The sequence below is a fragment of the Andrena cerasifolii genome, chromosome 9 (genome assembly GCF_050908995.1).
Source record: "Andrena cerasifolii isolate SP2316 chromosome 9, iyAndCera1_principal, whole genome shotgun sequence".
NCBI classification, from domain to species: Eukaryota; Metazoa; Arthropoda; class Insecta; order Hymenoptera; family Andrenidae; genus Andrena; species Andrena cerasifolii.
The window spans coordinates 6,024,749-6,047,260 of record NC_135126.1 but is presented as its reverse complement, the minus strand read 5'-3'; the positions used below and the strand labels follow the sequence as shown (position 1 = coordinate 6,047,260).

The following is a 22,512-nucleotide window of genomic DNA, read 5'->3' as shown; positions in this document are numbered from 1 at the left end:
GGTCCTCCGACCAACGAATAACGACTAACGATTTAGTCGAATAAAAATTTCATCGACTAACGCCCAACTCTGGCACAGTAGTTGCCGTAACTCGAGTTTTTCGACGTCCTGCGCCCAGTAAGGAACGGACGACGCTCTGCGCCCGCTGATAATGCCGATACGGGCGCGCGCGGGCGCTGCACGCCACTACAAAGAAGCGCCTGCCGAGTTACGAGGGCCCGTTACGCGCGTTCTGCGGATAGCACGCGTTACCGCCGAGCGATAGTAGCCGTGTGCGTGCGGTATGTAACTATGTACCCGCGGCGGAAGGTACATAAGCAAGGCAGAGGAGGGCCGAGAGAGGATGCACGGTAAGTACATAGGATCGGACGTTTATATACCCCCGACGATGTCTATAACGCCTCGAGTTACGAGACGCCTTTACGAGCGAATGCAACTCGCGCCAGACGTCAAGAGGCGAACCCCCGTTCCGAAGTTTGATGGCGCGACACGGGCCCCGGAGCGTATAACCTCCGAAATATCTCCCTCACCCCTCATTCGTTCTGGGCCATCCGCCTGCACCCTCCTTTCGGGGCACGGACCTCTCCCCCCCCCCCCTCAGGAACGAGGCGCGCATTTCGTGACTTTTCTCTTCGTGGAAAGCCGCGGCTTCCACGCGAGAGTGACTGACGAGACGTTTGACAACAGGTGTGTCCTGCTCGCGCGTATGCAAATCCTCGCGAAACGGCAGCGATTTCAAAGAAGGCGCCGACCGGCGAAGATTGCAATGCAATAATAGTTACAAACTCGCCGTGTTGTCACGCTATTTTTTCCTCACCCGACATCCTCTCGCGGCACAGAGAAGAAGAATTTCCAATCGGACGTGTCTACTTCCCGAGTCGTAATTCCCTCGCTCCGCTTCGAGTAGCCTGGCCCGAGCGGTGGCTCTCGGCCATTAAATCAATAATTTGTGGTCGACAACGGCATTGTGAGATCCGATGCAATCGTTATAATATGCAGGATTTTATTATCGGCCCCGATGGCGTATGCTAATTTACTGCTAATTGTATTCCGCGGGCGACAATGATGCCCCCTAACTCTCCCCTCCGCCCTCTCACTCGCTCTCTCCCCCTCTCTCTCTCTCTCTCTCTCTGGCGTTGGCAGAACGCAATCGCTGCTTCAAACGAACAAACGACGGCTTTTGCCAGCCAGGGGAGCACAATGCGTGTACCGTTGCACGATTGTTGGGAATTGTTCGCCCGACCGAACGACCGCGAGCGCGCGCCAGACGAAAAAAAATAGCCGCGTCTACGTGATTTTCACTGACACGCGTGAAAAATTACCAAGTGAAATCCTCCGCGGGGCCCTGTTATCGTCTGGACGCGGCGAACTCTCAAGGATCTTCTATAAATACGATAGGGAATAGCCGCGAGAATATAATGCCGTGCGGCTAGATCGGGTCTAAAAGTACCCCGAAGTGCTGGGTCGCAGTATTCGAGATCCCTCCACCCGCATCCAGCGCAGCAATGACAGCGGGCGAGATCACGGGAACGGAAATCGAATGGCACTCCTCCCAAAATCTTCGAGAAGGAGAGCTTTGGAAACATACGGTCGGCACGTGCGGCTCACCCTAAAAGTCCCTTTTGCTAGATACAACTCGACCTCCAGTGACTCTCATCTTTTCTCCCAATGCCCTACTCAAGCGCTACGCATACATAATAGCGGAGCCCACTTCTGCCGATTGTCAAAGGGCCGTGGCACGGTATCGTCCCCCTGAATCTTTGATATTCCAGATACCAAGGCGAAGAGCACAACGTGAAAGAGAGCAGCGTGATACAGGAACGAACAGATATCTGAATCGCGTAGGGGAGGCCGGGGCTAAAAGTTCCGGGGGTAAGTTGTTCCGACGGTTCTGTCTTCAAAATGAAAAGAGCGTTGTACTTTGAATTATATTCTCCGTGTGGGTGGATAGTTGAATGTAAGACTGATTTGTAGATTTTAGTTTTTATATCAAAGATAATGTTTATGGTTATTATATTGTTTTGGTTTTCTTTTAAAGATAATACATTTTTGGTGATCTGAACCTTCGTAAGTGAACATTATTAATAAAATTTTGTTTTATTTCATTAGAAAATGAAATATTTCATTAAAAGGCAACTCTCATATCTTAGTAATAACTTACTCCATAAAAGAGTAAGAAGTTCCGCTTCGACCAGCCGCAAATAAATTACTACTTATGAAAAATCTATTACAATATGTTAAATACAAGCTTAAAATCATAAAATATAATAAATTTAACAAGAAATTAGCTAATAGCGAAGAGAATAACTAGGTTAGACCGGGTCGAATCAGATCACTTTGTGTTTGATGGAAGAAAAATTATAATCAGACATTAAAAAACTAATTTTTTAATATATATTCGTGACCAGTACACCTTTGGCTTTAACATAGATATATAAAAATTAAAACTAAACATAAAAACCTTTCTTCTATAAATAAAAAACCAAAAAGTGAGAAATATTCGATTCGCCCCGAAACTTGATGCGAATCGGATAACCCAAAAATCTCTGATAAAACTCATATTTTAATAACAAAGCTTCGGAATTAACTTAATATTGTCCCTTTTTACCGCCTCTGTCAGCACAATTCTCGGAGCACCACTCGTCTCAGACAATCTTCGAAAAGTGGACGAATTAATTTTTCACTAGAATAAATACAATGCTATCTTCTTAAGACCATTAATTCATTTATTTACTTTGTCATTTCTTTAGATTTAATTTTTATCACAGCTTCCTTTATTTATTTTATTTTTTTTGACACCATGATCCCTGAGTGCTCTTTTTTATGTACGCACGAACCATCTGTTTATAAACAACTATCATATTTATAATAATAAAAATACTCAAATGAAAAATAAGAGTAATCCGATTCGCCCGAAATAACGTGATCCGATTAGCCCCATATATAAGTATTTCAAAGGGTGTAGATTACATAAACATATTATAATACGATAGTCTAAAATACATAAAATATTAAACATGGACACCGTGCAAACTAATAACAATAAACGCATTTGAATTTTCCAGCTTACTTTTTATTTTAAATACGGAATTGCAGATTACGTAGGTTAAATTCGGACCAGAATTGAAACGTTCGCACGCGTCCACCTCACTGAAAACGTAAGCCAGCTCTAAACAATAACTTAAAACAATTGACGGGCTATTGCGGTAGGTGCGGGGGACAGGGACGAGGTACTACGAACAAATGGAATGCTGATTTCCATCGCGATGTAAGAAATATGGACTAAATTCCTATTTTCATCCGATTCGACCCGGTCTACCCTACATTATTTTCCAGTGATTTTGAACGTTTTATCGAAATCGGAACTTTTGGCCCCGGTCTCCCCTACCACGTTGGTGGGAGCAACGCGTGTGGCTAGTAAACAGCGAGGATTACGCCCAGGCAGGAAACAACAAGACGGAAGATTCCACGAGAGGCAAATAACGGGGCCCCATGGTTGTCTTAGGACCCCCTGCGGGGAGGGTCGCTCGATCGATAATCCCGAGGAGATACGATGGCTCTCGATACACAATGACTATCGATATCGTCGCCGTCCATCTAGGCCCTGCGATCGTGCCGCCCATCACGGCGAACTGCTTCGGCCCGCGTGTCTTCGCCAGCAAAAGGAAAAACTGCCCACCAACTCTTCCTTTCCTCCTCCAAATCCTACCCCCTAAACTCTAACGGGACCGTCCCTTGACTTATAGTCGTTCGATGCTAATTCCCTCGACCCTACCGATCTTTCCGCTATTCGCCCGCCACTTTTCCAAAGCTTTACGGGCGAGTTTTTTTTTCCCCCCTCCACCCTCGCCAAGAGGTAACTGCCGGGTTTAATTGCCCGGCAATCGGATCGTAAATCATCCCGAGATCTCGGGAAAATCGCGCGCGTAACGGCGCGATCGTAAAACGCGGCCAGCCCGGCCCGTTGCCGGCGAAGGAGCGCGACAACAAAGTGGTATCGCGCCGGTATGGAAACGGCATAATTAATGGCGAAGGCGAAACGTCGTGTCCCCGTTCGAGGGAATAGATCGCGAGGATGGTACACTTGTACGTAATCCTAGCGGCGAGAGACTATCCCATTACGGGAGGCATCGAAAGCCAGCGTTAGCCGCGCGATCCGCGGGATTTATTAAGACGAAAGTAGGGCGTGCGTGGTGGTCCGCGCGCGAGTGGCATCGCCGGGGCGACTCGCACGCTCCCAGCAACCGCCAGACCCGATTATTATATCTGTGCTTAGCAAAATCAATTGGCGGTAATAAATATCCGTAATTATACGCTCTGGCTTCGCAGCCAGATACCTCTACCCGTCGCAGCTGCACGCCGCGCGCGGATAATTATTACAGAACGGCCGATAATACAGGTGGATGCGGCACGATACTTTACTGCCGTTACAGCTGCAAACAGGGCCCCGATAACTTTCGCTGCATAGAAAATCTGGAACGCCGGGTCCACCGTGTAACAGCGTGGATCCGCCGGCGATTTGTCCGAGCGTTCCTATCGGTCGCCGCGTCCAGCGGGACAATGAGAACGACAATTTCGAATCTACGACGGGGCGCGATGCTAACGATGGGAAATAAACATCCCAGGAACCCTCGACAGGGGATCGGAAAATACGAGAAGAAAGCTTGTTACGACCGCCGTTCCCCCGGGTGGGACCGGGCGCGGGGCAGGGGAAATGGCGAGCTTTATGGAGCTACCTGGTTGCCCACGGAACACCTTCGGAATGAAAATGTTGTGACGTCACGGGTGGAAAAAAAAAAGGCAACGAACCCCCCCTGGCTTGCCGGCCTTGCAGGAGTTATAAAGTCATCAGGCTGACCTGACTGGCGACAGGGCACTTTCTACGGAATTATTTCTATTGTTTGAACAGGGCCACGGGGAAAGGAGACGAACCGCCCGGATACGCGCGACTCCTTGCCCTCGGCCGTCGATGGGGCTTCGAGGAAGACCGATCGGCCGAGATAATGGTAAAAGGGCCCTCCTTCTCCCTCACCCTTTAATCCTTTTGACTCTCGATGCTCCTCGGAGATACGCGCACAATACGGAATTCTAATTGTCCCCTAAAACATCGCGATTCTGCCAATACCCGAGTACGGAGAATTTTGCCACCGTATCGAGCAGCGAGAGCTCCAGGAATGGAAACACGTAGCCTGCAGTGGCGAGGAGCTACCGTTATTAAAATTATTTCGCGGGCGCTCCTTTTTCGCCAGCATTCCCAGGAGATCGGCCTGATCGAAACGGTACCGCGGTGAAAAACAATTGCCTTCGGAGATACGTATTTAGGTTAGAAAACCGGCGAGAGATCCCCGATCGTTCGGGCATTAATAGTCACGGAATAGAAGCCTTGGCTCGGATCGTAAAAATATAATTGCGCGCGATTGCAACAACGTTATCCAGCCAGCGGCGCGGATAATGATACGTGAATGAGCGAGTTACGGCACTCGGCTCGACTCGGCTCGGCCACCTCTCTTTGAGAGCTCTCGTCTGCGTGCATCCAAGTCCATGCAAAGTGCGTGGATTGCGCAAATCGCCACTGCGCTCGGCGCGCAGCGTTTGCATGCCGATGCGCACCGACAGCCGCCGCGCGAAATTCTATAGCCCATTCTGCTCCATTAAATGTATTAACCGAGATCGTTTCGCGATAAATCATCGCGCCGAAAAGTGGGACGGATCGACCCTTAAGTAGGCGTTCACTTCATTTTTTACATATTTCATCATTTAGTGATTTAGAGTACAGCTTTACTAGCTTTAGATTACAGAATTTAGATACTAATATTTTTAAAAAAAAATTCTGTGAAAATAGATACATTCGTCTGGATTAGCCACGCATAATGAGCTGGGGTATATTTCGTGACCACAGAGTTTACCGCTGGAAAGTTTTTAGGCGATACACAAACACGCAAATTTATAAACTTTCTGCTTTATTACAGATTATCTTATACTTAAGATAATATCGAGAATTATGAGGTATGCTTGAAGAAATACGAACAATTCTTTTAATTTAGAGAAATACGAAAATATTAACAAAAAATCTTAATTTGGCAATAGAATATAAGTATTTATATTTTTCATTGCAAGAAAAAGACTAACTAAAACTATTCCAATGTAAAAAGCTGATCATTTTCTAGAAATGGAAATCTAATAAAGCTTTTTAGAATATTTAGCAGAGTAAGCCCAGCAAGCCTGAAATAAAGATTCCAAAAACTATTGCGAATTATAAACAAAAAGAGCAGCCGAAAAATGACAAATCAAGATGTTCTAAATAATTTATTAATAAACCCCGATCCCTATAAATACATAGAAATCAACATCAAGAGTCTCATCGTTAAAAAGAGCGACGAGAAAAAAATGCTTATTGTATTTATTATACAATATATTACCTGTAATCTTAGATTATACTCAACAAATGATGAAATATTTAAAAAACGTGCGCCGTAACTCTTTTGCAAAACGTCCCTCGCCGCGATGCCTGTTCGTAGCTTCTAAAAGAAATCGCAAGTGGATCTGGCACGACCTGAACTGATAAACAGCTCCGAGGGGACTTTCCGTGGACCGAGCAGCAGCCCCCGCCCGCGGTGGGTGGAATCGTTTCACGGGCCCGGTTCATCAAACACGCAGAAAATTAAATTAAACGACTCTTTCCGTTTCTCGCGCGGTTCCACGAAGCGGCCGGCAGGTAAGAAGTCGACGACCCGGCCGACCTGGAGGCAGCCGGGGTGCCTCGGACTCGGCCTCGGACGTGGGGAACGACGAAGAAGCGTCGGGGCGCGAGAGCAAGAGAGAGAGAGGCGCGAGTAAAGTTGAAGAGTCAACAAGAGGGTTCGTGGTCGGTCGTGGCACGTCTCTGGCTCTCGGTGTTTGCACGAGTTCGACGGTGAAACCCGTTTCGCCTTTTTCCTCCGCGCCTTCCTCGTCGCCGGGCATGCACGAGCATCCGCGAGAGTCCATCGAGTCTCAGTTTACTTAGGACCGCGCGATACACAAGCTGGCTCAAATTAAATATCCCAACCGAATGAGGCGGGGGCGGGAGGGGAATTACGCCCGAAAATACGCACCGATTTCCCTTTTCGAGGCTGCCGGCACACCGAGTCGCCGTGCATCGACAGGGACACGTCCAATCGACGTGGTTGTAACGCGAATCGGAGAGCCCAGAAACTGGAAGAAAGGCAATACCGGGAGAAGTTGTGCGTCGGAGGAAAGCATCCACCATTCGCGTGTCTATTCGTGGTTAATGGATTCTCCTCGCGCAGCTCTGTCGGGACAATTTGTTTCCCCGTTGCGCGGCGAAGGAGGCGAGCGGGATAATACAGTGCAGGGAGGAGGAAAAGGGAGCGCGTCGTAGTGAGGAACAGCAGTTTTGTGGAAAGTTGCCCGCGTGAAATCGGCTTAAGCGTGGAAGCGGCGCGTTTACAAGTCGGCGTATACGCGCCCGGGCAGAGGGGAATCGGTAGGCTCGTGCCAGGCCCATTACCTGCATGGGGTCTTTTCCAGCTAAGAGGACCCTACGACCACCTTGGTGGCGGTAGCCACCTTATAAGTCTTTCCTAATGGTCGCTCGTACCTTTCCCTCCGAGCCAGGACAGGGTGCGATAGCCAATTGGGTGCTAACCTTAGAAACGTCCACTTGACTCGTGGAACACAACAAACAAACCGGAGAGACAGCAGCCGTACCTTTCCAGAATCTGATCCGAAGTCGTTCTCCACCTCTTACACAGTGTCCCCTGCTACCCTCGCGACTCCCTCGCAGTTTACAGGTGCGTATCTCGAGGGGAGACATAAAAACATCGTTCCAGAAGATGATACCGAATGATCGACGATGGCGAAAAGGTAATAGAATATCCAGCTTCCAAAGCCGCTCCTCAAGCTCTCCCTGGCATCGTAAAAGACCTTGGCTAATTTACGAAGCGAGGTTCATCCAGTAGAGACAAAAGCGAGGCTAACTTAAATCTTACTTGCTCCGAGCGCCCGCTGGTCGAAGCAAAAGAAATCACAGTCTGCTATTTTAAGGGGGATACTCGTCTAACAACCCCAAAAGTAACTGATATTTAAGAATTTTTTTTTATAAAACTGTTGGTCATATTGCATTAAACTCTTTTGGAATATAAGGAGGCATCTTTAAACTTGCAGAAAATATTTTTTTTATGTCGAGCCTTCTTATTATTTATTAATAATTGTGGAATCTTGTCCTCCTATGTGTAGCACCTATCATCTGATTGCAAAAAGATAGAAGTTTTAAAGTTAGATAGTTTACGCTGGGATTGGTCCACTTTAAAGGAAGCAAATGAAAAATTGAAAGCGTTATAGCGTTTGACAGAGAAGGTAAGTTTTTTCCTTAAACAAATTTTTCATATTGTTCCTTATATCGACGAAGAAAGTGTTATAAATATAAACTAAAATTAAAATTGTAGGTCCAGTCCCAGCGTAAATTATTTAACTAAGAAAATGTTCTTCTGTTTGGAGTCAGACGACTGTGAGCGGTGCTACACTTGACGCCAACATCGTCGAGCAGGTTAACACGATTCCACAATAATTAATAAATAATAATCAACATAAAAAAGATTCTACAAGTGTGAAGATGCCTTCTTATATCCCAAAAGAGTTTAATGCAATATTAACAATAGTTTTTTCCAAAAAAAAATCATAAATTGCGATGGCTGTAATACGAGAATCCCTTAAGGGCTGGTGGAGCGCAGAACCATCGCCAGGTGATCAACAACGGTACTTACTTAGTCGACGAACCCGCCGAGGCACCGTGTAATTAGTAGATGCACTCATGGAAGGCAAGATACTTGAGGTTGCAATCCAAGATACAGACGTGACAATCTAATGATTAAGTTGTCGCGCGCGGAGCAAGCAGCCCTTCAGAAATTCGACGCCTCCAACGTTCCTACGAGCCGTCCGTTCCGAAGACACTTATCGTGATACCGATTAGCCGGAGCGTTTCGTCGAATTTTAAAATAGGTCGAGCTTTCAAGACACGCGCGAGGAAAATCGAGGGAAATTACACGTTGCTTAATACGCGTAATTATCATCCTGATAACAAATGGATAATGCCGGTGCACCGATCATTTTTAGTTTCAATTGCAAATGTCACGGTCAGCACTGCGTCACTCACCCGAGGAGCCGCTACTATTGGTCATCGGGAACACGTGTAAGTCGTTTCGGTAACGCGATGCGATGCAGAAACCCTATCGAGACCGCATTAGAATGAAAATGCGTCGATAACACCCGCCAGATACCTGCGACTGCCACTATCGTTATCCAGAAATGATAAATATACTTACAAACAGAATAGCAACATTGGAAAAGCTTAGCTGACGGGCTGGCGTAAAAATTTTCGAAGCACGAAAACCAGGTTAGGGTAGATGCACCGTTTGTGGCCATTGCACTGTTTTTGGCCAGGTGCTTAATTATCTGATTTTCAAATTGCTTGCGGATCTCATTATTATGCGGAGAATTTCACGTCATAAATATTTAGTTTAGTATACCACCAGAAATATTATGTTACACTTATTGCTTACACAGAAAAATATTATATTTTTTAAAAAGCCACCAAAACTGGTAAGTACAATATCTTAAAGTGGCCACAAATGGTGCATCCACCCTACACGATCCACTCTGCAAATAATGTAATAACGTGGCATCGAAACTCACGATCGATTCCCCTCTCTCCTCTTGCCACGATCGAACAATTTCCCGATGCAAATATTAACGCGGAGCGATAAAGGTGCCGCGCATAAAGGCAGGCTCCCGCTACGCCTCGTCTCGTCTCCCTTCCCCAAAATATTCTCGAGGAAGAATGACAAATTGTCAAAATACATAAGAAAAGCATAGGAAGAAGCGAGGCGAGGCGTAGTGAGAGGCTACTTTAATGCTGATACGCGGAAAAAGAATACAGAGGGAAGAGCGATTACTCGGCCGTCGTGGAAATGCATGCAATTTGGAGTAAACGGAGGCACGTGTCGCGGCGTCCGGACGAGCAGCCATCGCGTTTCCCACGCGAGAGACCAGGGAAATCGGAATCGAAATCGAGCAGGGGGACATCGGCGGTTTTGGCGTCGCATCGGAGCCCGGGGGAGCCGCGCGGAGCGGAGAGCAGCTCAGGCGCATAAATAAAAGCAGGCGTGACCGCGGCACGAGCGTGGACCAATCGCGATCCAGCCTGGTCCGCCGCTTTTTTTTTTTTCTCTTACATTTCATTCACTCTTCCACCCCCTCTACGGCGGCCGGGCGCCGCCGTGATTCCCCACCACCGAGGCCTTTTGCTCGCGCCCGCCGCCGCTGGATCGCGATCACGCGCGTTGCGCCTGCACCGAGGAATGCATGCGCGAATCGCGTCCCCAACGATGCGCCCCGATGAGCATCGTTTTGACGCGCCATCGTGGCCACCGACGCGATTAAAATCTACCGCCGCGCGGACGCACTGGCTGCCGGGTTATGAAGATCGCGCCGGCGTTTCCTGATCGCCAGCGATTAACGGCTGGAGCACGGCTTCATGGAAACGATTTCAGCGCGGCGATAATTGCGCGCCATGCATGACAGCGGTGGCAATTTTTAGAGGAATTGTTCTGGGAAACGCCAACTGGTCGCTGTAGATACACAGCCCCCTCCCCTAGCGAGAGAGTTTCACTTGCGGTTTCGAGGGACACGATGCGCGCAAATGGTACCTTTTGCGCGGACGAAATAATTGAGATAATAGCGGCTAAGAAACCTGGCGGATCGTTAAGCCACGCGTGAAACGCTCGCGAAATTCGATCCCGGCGCGAACCAGTATGTACTTCCGCTTCGGCCACCGCGTTATCGGCAGGCCGGTGGTGTAATGAGTTTTAGTTGCACGCGCCGCGCAACGTGCCAATAACTACGCGGATAGCGATGAATCATTAAATCGATAGACAATAACGAATGAGTGTGCTTCGCGTTCATAAAAGATGCTAATGCGAAAGTCGCCGCCGCGATAATCGAAGCACGAATTGGTAGAGAACTAAGGATAAGTAGACGCCGACCTCGGGCGCTACAGATGCGTCAAAGGAATGAAGAAAAAAGGGGAAGAAGAGGAGGAGGAGGATCGGTGTTCGCAATTTTGGGCCCAGACTGGCTGCGGAGCGTCCAAGGGCCGAGGCCAGGATATTACCTTCAAAATCTAATTATGAGATTTTTATAGGGCTATCGTAAAACGGCCGAATAATAGTTCGCAACTGTTCGAGGGGCAGCGGGACTCTGCCCCGCCGGAATCCTCGCCCAAGATAATGGGGAGTAGCACGAGACCAGGCCCGCGAAAAAGGAACACTCGGGCATTTGGAACTCGGTGCTCGGGCGCACTGTCAAGGACGTTCTCGAGCAGACTCATAATCGAATCCTCCGCCCGGCCGTAGGGGAGGCCGGGGCTAGATGATACAGGGGCAGGTTCATGCAGACGAATTATCTCGATACCGTGTGTATATATATAGCTCCATTTGAACGGGATATGCGAATATTGTTATTCAATTCTTTCCTACGATCCAGCGTAGGGTAAACTCGGGTAAGTGCGTGATAGTTTTAGAATTTTTCTATTAATTGCGAATATTTACGTATTCTGAAAGTGAGTCTAGAATATAATGATAGGTCAGACATCAGAGAAATAAATAATAGGTTAACAGAAATTTACTAAGTATACTTAATTGAAAATATACAAAATTAAGTTGGTATGACGTACTCTGATTACTCCGTGATAGCTCTGATTACTCCGTGATAGTACTCTGGTAACTCCGTGATAGTTCTTACAAGCCCGTGATAAGGCAATCAGCTACTTTTTTTATATTATTTTACACTATTTTAAATAATTTTATATTATTTTATACTATTTTATATTCCTGTTATTTTGCGCTTAATCAACCGTTTCATGATCGTTACATGTCTGAGACGTAAGGAAACATTGCTTCTGGTACTGACCATCAAAATTTCGCAAACAGCGCAATCAGAAATGCAGTTTCAGGCACGCGAAAAATAAGAATTTAGTCACTTTTCATAAGCAAAAATAACACCGATGCCTTACTGTATGATAATTTCAAGAGTAAGACTTGTTAAAGTATCGATTTACCATCATTTACCTGCAGTTTGAACTATCCATTTATCTTCTAAAGCACATGTAATACATAAACAACCGATCGTCCACAACTAGCACGAAAAATTTCAGGAATAACGCGCTGCTGGAACGAAATGCTCTCTCACTCTGTCACACTAACTTCAATTGACTAAATATCGTACCACAACATAAACTAGAAGATCAACGCTGTCTGCCAGTGTTTATCCCATCTAAATTGAGTCGGACAATTTAGAGTTACAGAGAAATGAAAAAGTGTCACGGAGTAACCTGTACCACGAACTTAACCGAGTTTACCCTACGTGCGTGTACCTTCGCGTTAGCAATTGTTTTTTAACCGTTTTCGTTTATACAGAGAAAAAGTAAATAGTTGCGTTGACTTTCCAATGCGTCTTGAGATGACAGAGAATTTTATAAACGGAATTAATTTGGCATCACATTGAGTCTGTTGAAGGTAAGGTAATTACGTTTTGTTGTTTTGTTTAAATGCTCTACATTTTTTTATGGACATGTTTGTACAAACTGACTTCCAGTGGGGTAAGTTGATACGTTTTCTCTGGGGCATGTGGATACAATGTACCTATCAATTTTCCCCGACTACTTTCGATTGAATTTTTTCCTTTTATTTATAGGAAACTAGCTCGAAATTATATCAAAAAGACAAATCGTGGCGAAATATCGCGAGATATTGTTGAAAATACGTGTGTCGCAATAGAAAAAACCTCAATATTATTATGGCAAAGCGCAAAAATATACAGTATTGACAAAATGAGTTGATTAAGATATAGTAACAAAAAGAAGAAGACACCTCACGTTAAAGTGGAATATTCCAGACATAAAAAAAATAAAACTACTTTTCTATGTATATTCAATAATCTGTTTGGTTTTCAGAATACGTCTTTGTTCACTTTTGGTCTATATTCTTGGAAAGACATCTAAATTAAAATTATATTTTCCAAATTTATTAGTTATTCATTAAACGGATATTTTACAGCTGTATCAACATTCCCCAGAGCAGCATCAACTCGCCCCGCAGTGGGGTAAATTGATACATTTTGCCTTCGCCAAAATACCATTTTTTCATTCATTTTGTATATATTTTCTCAACTTTTCATTTACTACACCTTAAAGAGGAATAACCAAAGTATATTTTAGCATATTTGTTATTAAGCAATTAATTCAAACAAAAATGGAAAAAAGAATTGAAACCTGAATAACGTATCGATTAGCCCCGGTCTCCCCTAATTAGACAATTCACCCGGGGAACGGTGATCGGAGAACTGTGCCGAACAGCTAAGTAGGCAACATCGGCCAGGATTCAGAAGTGTCGTCAAAGATGTGTTTTAAATGATCGAGAGATTTGTGCGAGGGAATTTGAACCAGAGCGTGGAGGAGTGGAGTGAACGAGCCAGGAGCAGGTGTATCTACGAAGACACTCTGAATGAGGCATTTGTTCGAAAATCTTGGAAAACAATCAAGTCCGAACAGTAGGTCCCCATAAGATTCCTATTTCCGACTGGTAAATTGGTCGTTTCTGATTGTGCCGCGTATCTTCGGCCAACCTGCCCTTGTGGAAACCAGTGGGAGATTGAAGTTGAATGAAAATTCTGGAGAAAAGTTGGCGAAGTTTGGCACGGTGCCCTCCTCGTTGCAGGGTGGTGCCCGCGGCACTGCCACGGCGATGGTACCGCGCACGTTTTCCCTGGTCCCGCCGTAACAAGGCATGACGTCACGACATGGCGTCTGCAGGTGAAACAGCGAGGCCGGCAGCGTAAGTGAGCGCACTCGCTAGCCGATCCGATTGGCCGAAAGAGGAATCCCCGCCCTTGCGCCTCGCTCTGCACATCGTTTGCCTGGCGTCTCAACCCTCTCCGCCTCTCTCCGTCACTCTCTCTCGCGCACGCTCGATCTCCTCGCTCTCCTTTCCCTCGCACTCCCCTTTCTAGCCCCTCGCAGGGCACACATGCTCTGAATCCAACCCCTCCTCTATTCCTCACCCTTCGTCCACGGTACCACTTCTACCGAACAATCGCCGATTCCAACTGTACTTGAACCCCAAAATGCTCGAATTTGCCCAAAATGCTCGAGCGTACAGAGTGGATCAAGAACACTATCCACGCGAAACATCTGCGTTACTCCGAGAAGTGCGAACACCAAGGAACCGTTCGGAAAATAATTTCCCAGATACACCACCCCTCTGCACCCGCCTCTAACCGTTGTTTCCTACAAAGCTGCACCCTCGGCGCGTCCAAAGGTGCAAATCGCACTCGACCCACGGAGTGCCAGTGGGATCAGACTCCGCGAACCCCGACAGAGGGAATAGACAAAGCTCGGAATCGTGTTTACACCTCTCTCCTGGCGCAACGACAACGCGACTCGTCGCATCCCTGCACGGCCGTTCACCGCCAAGGACCATTCCGCAGGGAACCCACGTTAACCCGCTCTTATCGCCACTGTTGACACAGCCACTATCGTTCATCCCAACCACTTTCCCCTAGCGAGGACCGCGCCACAGCCATCGAGCGACATTACGCAAGGTTTGTTAAACATATTATTTATCGTAGAAACATAATCCATAATCGAAAGTTTTCCGCGCCGGGAATGATGTATCGGAGGAGAATAAACGTCGGGAACCCTCGCTACGGGTCATTATTATTCGAAAGGCTTCTGATTGGATCACTGGCGCGTGATACGAGGAGAGAAGTGAAAAAGCGCGGAACGTACGGCGATGAAAACTTCAGTAAGCAGCGCGGTGGTGTTTTATTATAGGGAGTAACCGAGGGACAGAAATCGACGGCGACTATTAAGATCGGTGCCCGGAGAAACGGGCGTTAACCGAACACACTTCCCATCGGTGTAAATCGCGATCGACGGAACGTTTCCACGGGGTCAAGCATTGCCTCGTAATTCACCGGTCGCTTATTTCGTTCGTCGCCGGATCGAGCGCGGCAGTATCTCTGCTTATCTCGTCCGCCATCGACGATTTTCATTAAAAACGACTCGACGATCGCCACAGCGCGTTACTCCGCTGAAATTGCTCGGCAAACAACCGCTATTTTTCATATCCCACGGCTGACGTCAGCGACCCGAACGGAGAATAAGGGCACGCAAGCGATAATAATATGGGCGCTTTGTCTGCTGCTAATAGCAGCGTGACGTCACGATGACTTACGAATATTAATGAGTCACCGATTAATATTAATTGTACAGCCATCGGTCTTCGATATCTACCCTGCGCAATTTCTGCTAAAGGACAATATCGGGTACTTATCTTAATGGACAATATTTACCATTCCACATGCATAATCGGGCCTGCATTATCGGGCTAATCGACCGCGGGTACTGGTGCCAATAATTAACCATCGAACCTGCTGGAAGAAGAACGACAGCGAGAAAGCGAAGCGGCGCTGCCAAAGCTGTCGTCGAAGGGTGTCTTTAGAGATTAAATCAACCGTGGACAAACGTGCCAACAACAACAGCGCTAATACCTACCACCGGGAGAACGGACCCGTTGTCTTTTTATTCGATGTAACTTTATATCGCGATACCCTCTACCAAGGATGTGCTCGTTATTCTTAGACCGCAGTTCAATTCGCAGTTGCAAAATCGCCGTCATCTAGATCCCCGAAAATAATACGCTCGGGCGAACTTATCGACCCGCCATCTACGTGCACGTTTCGTCTCTAAAGAGATTCCTTCGGAAGCGTTTGAATTTTTTCGGGTGACGATCACTGGGAGGGGGAGCGGGGGGTCATTAAACCCATTCCAAGCTTCTCGGTCGCGATCCCGAGAATAAACAAAGCGAATGTGACTTTTATATCAAGCGATGTTGGTCACATGCATAAAACTCCGGCTCGCGACACAATAAAAACACGGCCAGCCGTTGTTTGTAAACTCTACAGCGTTCCGCTTTATTTCTAGCGACGCGTTAACCGGAATATGTAAACCCACTGTTCCCTATTGACGACCAATTTTATCGATCTACCAACGACCGCTCGATAACAGTACCAAAACGATGCGACGCAATTTCACCGGGCTACGGAATAACGCTAGCGTGATTATTTTCAGGTGGATTGTCAGCCGGAGTCCTTCGTATTTCTTGGAATCGAGAAAGAAACACACCGGGCAACGCGTGTTTATGCGGACAGGTATCAACGCGTGACTCGATCGATCAAGCACAGCGATCGTTATAGACGGACCGTGTTCGAAAAGAAACGAGGATGCTTCCTCGGATAATATTCTAAACGTCTACGCGATCGCTCGGAAGCGTGGCTCAATTGTCGAATTATTTGGACTGTGGAATTTAATATTATCAGAGCAAATCGCCTTGTAAAGGAATTAGCTACAGAAACTTTTCAATTACAATGCACGGTTTTCGTTTCGTTGAGGTCTCTACGAGAGCAAGTTACGACCCGCGCAATTCTTGCGCATGCGCGGCGATTAAAACAATATGTCTTCCGCGAGATTACGAGGACGTTCAACTACTACCTAAATTGTCATGACAGAAAAGGTGGCCGGCCGTTGCGACGCGTATGACGTTTGTAGCGACAGATCGGCCGAGACTCGCGCACCGCTGTGCGTCTACTTAGTATGAGAGAGAATCGAAGCAACGGCTCTCGCCGCGACAGGCGGTAAACGGTAAAAGTGTGGAAAAATCACTTACCAACGGGCTGTCGGGCGTGTGTCGATGATGTGCCATGGGTTTGTTGGCCATCGCCACTCCTCCCCCGGGGTTCCCCATGTCCTGGTACTCGTCGCTCATTTCCATCGCGTAGGATGGCAACGGTTCCCTGTTCTTCACCCGAATTTTGGCTGCTTTACCGCGAACGCGGTCGCCACGACACGAGAGACACCCCCGCAACCGGACACGCTGCCAAGGCGCGTACTAATCGCGATCGGGATGGAGAGCGGAACGTACGGCCCGATCCCGACGTTCGACCACCGCGTTCGTCGTTCAAACGTTCCCACCACCGAACCTCTGCCCCGCGTGTTTTCGCCAGAGAAGCACGTCACGAGGCCCGAGGAGGAAGATGCCCGGAGTGACGCCGTGCGGCCGGACGGGATCCCGCGGGCACGCGACCTTTACGACTATTGGCGACGCACCGGCCGATAATCGCACGTGTCGCGGGGCGAGGTAATTGATGCGTGGCCTCGGTCGGTAAGTGGTCGCGTTACCGGTGAAAAAGATGGGCGATCGGAGCGCGTATCATTGGCACCACTGCGAGCACTGCCGTTTTGCTGGTTACGTGTCCATGTCTATGGGGAATTCACTGGCCATCGAAGGGAGCAGTGGCCTTTCCAGCAGCAGCCTGTCGTCCCGGCCGCAGTGTCCCCTGTCAATTATCGGCGAGCTTCGGCCAGTCGCGATCCTCCTGGTCAATGTTCTCGTGGTTGTCACCGACGTGAAACAGGCACACGCGGCACGCTGCTGGCTGACATGCGTGCGAACTTTGCGAACTTTCTGTCCGTGAGCGTTCGGGTGGCCGTCGATATCGCGGCGACTGCACAACGAGGACACACAAGCCGAGGCGCGGAAGAGACTGACTCGCGAGCGGCACGGTAGCAACGCGAACGGTACGTTGTATGACGCGACCCGAGTTGCGTGCGACGCGGAGGTAATGCGTGCACACCGCGAAACCGAGAGGGACTGACACACCGGAACGGAAGGAAGGAAGAAACGTTCGGGCGGGAGTGGGGAGAGGGGATAAGAGACGTCTCGAGGAACTACTCGAGGAAGGGATGAAGGAACGGCGACGGAACACGACGCGACCAGCAAGCGGGCTCGATCCCGTGCCACGAGAATACCCGAGCTCGTAGGTACCGATTTTACGCGCGCGACGTTTCGCCGTCTTCGGCTTCCCTCGACATCGCGGTGGACGTCAGCTCTGCGACGCGCGGAACTGCGGAACGGAGATGTCCCGTGCCGGAAACAGATCGAGCGGAACGGTACGAGAACGGACCGATCGCTGCCATGCGAGGAACGGTGGAACTTAGACGAAGACGGAACTGACACGCGCGCACACTCGCGTTCCCTTGCGATCTGAGGCTCGGCGACTCGCTCGCGCTCGCGCTTTCGATCCCCTCTACTCTCGCTCGGCTCCACGGAGGCTTGAAGCGTTCGCTGGCGGACAGGACGCCCAGCCAGGCAGAATAGCATCCTGTGGGCGGAGGCCTGCGACGCCGACGCCGTCGTCGTCGGTTGCCACCGCGTATCGGGCCGTGGTAGGCGTGCGGCCGATGGTTACGCCCGGTATCCACACCTCCCTCTCTGCCTCTCCGCGACCTGGCTCTCTCTCTCTCTCTCTCTTCATCTTCTGCCATCTACAGCGCGCTCTTTTCTATCGCGGGAGCTCTGTCTCTCTCTCGCGCACCCTATCGGATAACGACCCCTGCGCTGCGCGAACCCTGGCCGCTGTCGCGGAGATTTTCGGCTGCGCGCGGGATTTCCCTTGGCGAGCAGGGTCCCTGCTTCCATTTTATCCTGGAATCCGATCGTGGTATGGCGAAGGCTACCTGGACAAACAGACCGCTCCTCGTTAATAAATGATTACCCACTGTCGATTCCTCTTGCCGGGGATTCAATTATTGAATGGCGCAATTGCGACGATAGGGCGGCGGACACGACGCGTGTACTAATGAATCCTTCCAGTGGCCCACTCAGGATTTAATCTTGGCGAGACCCAGTTGAAGGGATACAAATATGTTTAATGCAAATTCAAGGAAATTCGTTTAGCGATTATACATGTTTATTTAACGAATAACGAATAATTTTGAATAAAATGTTTATTCGTATTGAAATATTTAGTTGTATTTATCGTTACCTTTATGTACGTGCAGCTCGTTTTGATTTCACATCTTTTTGTATTTTATAATTATTATTATCTTCTATTTTTTGTGATTTAATTGGTTTCATGTACTTGGCGTAATTTTTTTACTTTTCTGAAGTTTTTTATAGGGATCTCACTTATTTTTACAAAGATAATTTGCATAGAGAATGACTTCGGATAATTTTCAATATTATAAATTATTATTATATTATTAATTGATGATTGGATAATTTTTTCATCTCCTCGGATTTTTTTTTAAATATATTGTATTGTCATCCAAACTACGCACGCCTGCAAAGCTTCAAGACAATTGGATTGGTGGAATTGGTTTAAATTGTAATATATATATTTGTAAAAACACGTTTATAACTTAGTTATAACTGGACGGTAAGCTGTCAAAATTTGGACTAGATTGCGAAGATAGCGATTGACGAACGAAACGTGTGTTAGTTCCGTTCTGGCTGAAGGTGTGCGTGTAACGCGTGTACGTAGTATGTCGACGAAAACTTTGACTGGAGAAGAAGAATCAGAAAAAAAATCAGAAGAAAAATCTAATTTCTGACAGATCCATGACACGATATTACGATATCTCTGTCATGCGTGGACCGATTTGATTGAATTTGGTCTTATTCGAAAGCTTATATGTGCTTTACACGTGAAAAATACCATTAAATTTAGGAAATATTGCAGGCGTGATGAGATATTAATGAAATAAGTTTCAGGTTAGGTTGGAATAGCCCGGCGATACAGGGTGTCTTTCCTGTACTTTCTTTCCTGTACTTGGCGTCGAGACGCTACCTCGTCTCTAGATTTAAAAAATTCTTCCGTATACATTACAAGTAGCTTAATAAATGAAAGAAAAAACTTTGACATAATTATACATTGTATTCACTGAGAAAAAAGCACCTGAACGTTGCCGAATTTTGCGGCGCGATTACCAGAATGAGCGCTTAAACTAAATTCTTCGTGAAAGAAGGTGGTTCCGTCGTATCTGTTACTCGAAGGTGGACCTCCGCCAGGAGAAGAAGGGAAGGCCAATGCGGGTCTTTGTCAGAAAGCTTGCTAGCGCAGCAGTCCTTGTCGAGGATCCGCGGGCCACCGTTTCTCTGCACGGTTATTAACTCTTGCGGGGATTCGATGGCAACACGAGGACGTCGCGATTATCCTCGCGTTTTCATTGGCGTGTTCCATCAGGGGGATGTGCGAGGTTGTCGGTAATTGACTATGATTGCAACGATCCCCCTGCGCGATACCGCGCGGCGAGAGATCGCCTTTCGAGATCCTCACGACATCCACCCCCCTTTATAAAGCTCGGGATCGCTCCTCGCGATAAGAGGGTGCGCGCTCTGCGGGAGAAAGAGACACGGCCCGCCATTATTGTACTCCACGAGGAATCTAGAGAACGCGCGCGTTGGTCCGTGAACCTGCGCATTCTGTGCGGTGTAACGTGTGTACATATCTGGGCTGTTCGCTCGCGAACAATCTCTCCTCTGTTTGCTCTTGCCCGCGCGCCCATTTAACGCGCGCTCACGAACGGCGAACCCCGTGAAAATTGCCCGATTACAAATAGAGACAGAGGAGCGCAGACGTGTTCGATTCCCCGCGCTGAAAGCTACTTCCCTGATTAATTCCACCGATAGATCATGGCTATAAGTGTCTACCTCCATTACACGGTGTCGTGGAAGAAGCTCGAAGGGGGTAGAAGAGGGGAGCGGAGGGAAGAGCGAAGAATACGAGCCCGACTACCTACGGCCAGCAAATGGTATTAAACTCGAGGTTTCGTTTCACGTTCATTTCCGTTGCTAAGCTGTTAACACAGGCAGTTAACACTCCAACGGCTGTTTAATCCCGTGAGTAATAAGACTCATCTCCGCTCGTTTCGCTAGATACATCCTTGCCACCTCGCACTGTTCCTCTCTCCTTCGCCTCCTCCTCCTCTGTCCAGCCTGGATTCGCTTCTCTGACACCGATTTCACGCCAGAGTCCGAGCGTCCATTCACGGGGACTTCTGGCCTCCTCGTTGAACGGCGCTGGAATTCCAGAACTGGAATTATGCAGAATCGTGGCGGGAGTGGCACCCGAAGACGTCCGCGGCCGACATCCACCCCCTTCGACTCCCGCGCGTTCGCCCTGCGTCCTTCCCTTCCGATCTGCCCCCGTCCTGCGCACTCCTCCTCTGGCCGAGCCGCGCTCCCTCAGCTTCTCTCCTCTTCCTCCAGTTTCGCCTCGCTCTGCCGCGCATCTGCATGCGCTCCACGTCACATACACAGCCAAGATGGCGTATACGGTGCTCGTAGTACAAATTGCAGGTAATTGCAGGCCGCGGAGAGGGCTCTCCTCCTCCGCCCGAGGACGGCCGGAGCTGGCGGGGGAGGGAGAACGGCCGGGCGAACCCGGGACCGTGTGAAACTGCGAATTTTATGATTTACAAACGTGATCCTTTATAAGGGTATATGGATCTGCGGGAGAAACGAGCCGAGCCGCAGTTAAGGGCCCGCCCCTGTGACCTCGCGGACCAACCGCGAGATAATTGCACGCCACGGACGATGCACGATTTACTCCTGCGATTTACGATTCCGCTCGGTTGGACGAGCCGGGGGAATATCGAGCGGGCCGAGGGAACCCCGTCGCACCGACTGCTTCGACCGGACGCTTCGATTTCGTAGAACTTCGCAGGCACGGTGCACCGCGTTCCACGTTAGAGCATACTCGTTTCGCGCAGGGATGCATTGTCGATTGGTAGTAAACCGGCAGGGAAAGGGCTGCGACCAATCGCGATAGTGCTGCGACCAATCGCGAAAGTGCTGCGACCAATCGCGTGCGTCAGATCCGTGGGACCTGCGCAGATCGGTCGCAAATCGGTAGGGGCGTTGGTACGCTCTTATATGGAACGCGGTGTGGTTCAAGTCGAACGTAATTCGTTGAACTTCAATTTTATCCCAAGACGCGCGCTTCAGGGGACCCTAACGCCGAGACGTGGACGAAAGCATTGGACTGTTGGGTCGGCGGTTCGTCGGCGCAAGTGAAAACCGATCGGGCAATGAATTCCCCAGTCGATGGGTAGCCATTGTCCGTTATGGTGTTTCTCGGAAGGCCACCGGACCTGCCGACGGCCCTCCGTGGTCCCCAATTGACCTCTCTCGGTTCAATTTAAACCGTTACGATTTCCCAAATTTTATAGGACAGCTGTTAGACGCGAAGCAAAGCCTGTGAGAGTTCTCAAACACTTCTAGCCGCGTTCCCCTACGGGTGATTATGACGATACTGCGGTACTTACGTTACTGCTCGCTGGATATTCGTAGCAGGCTCACGTTCTTATCAATTTCGCACAGCGCTCGCATAAATTATCTATGCCGCTAACTGGCAACACGTGAAAGCACGTAAACGCGCGCACGTGTTCCCTGCGCGTCCGCCCGTATGCTCGCCGCGTAATCGAGAAATTGTGGCAGGAAAGCCGAGGCAGTCGTGAGGGCAGCGACTCTGGTCGTATTACGGAATCCCCAAGTACATTAGCCGAGGGGCCCAGGGATTAACCCGGGTTTCCGGAATTAAAGCCTGACCAGGGGC

The 22,512-nt window shown here is 48.5% G+C and overlaps 1 protein-coding gene across 3 annotated transcripts in view; it reads right to left on the bottom strand.

Annotated features, from left to right (window-relative positions):
- The window catches only part of Retn (retained), a 114,862-nt gene extending 96,595 nt beyond the window's left edge, over positions 1-18,267 (bottom strand). The window contains exon 1 of one of the 3 annotated variants that reach the window (XM_076819318.1): positions 16,782-18,267. In XM_076819318.1, the coding sequence (XP_076675433.1) occupies positions 16,782-16,886 (105 nt within the window). In that variant the 5' untranslated portion in view covers positions 16,887-18,267. The remainder of the gene's footprint in view (positions 1-16,781) is intronic. The other 2 variants (XM_076819317.1, XM_076819319.1) reach the window with 2 other exon arrangements.
- Between the last annotated feature and the right edge of the window lie 4,245 nt (positions 18,268-22,512).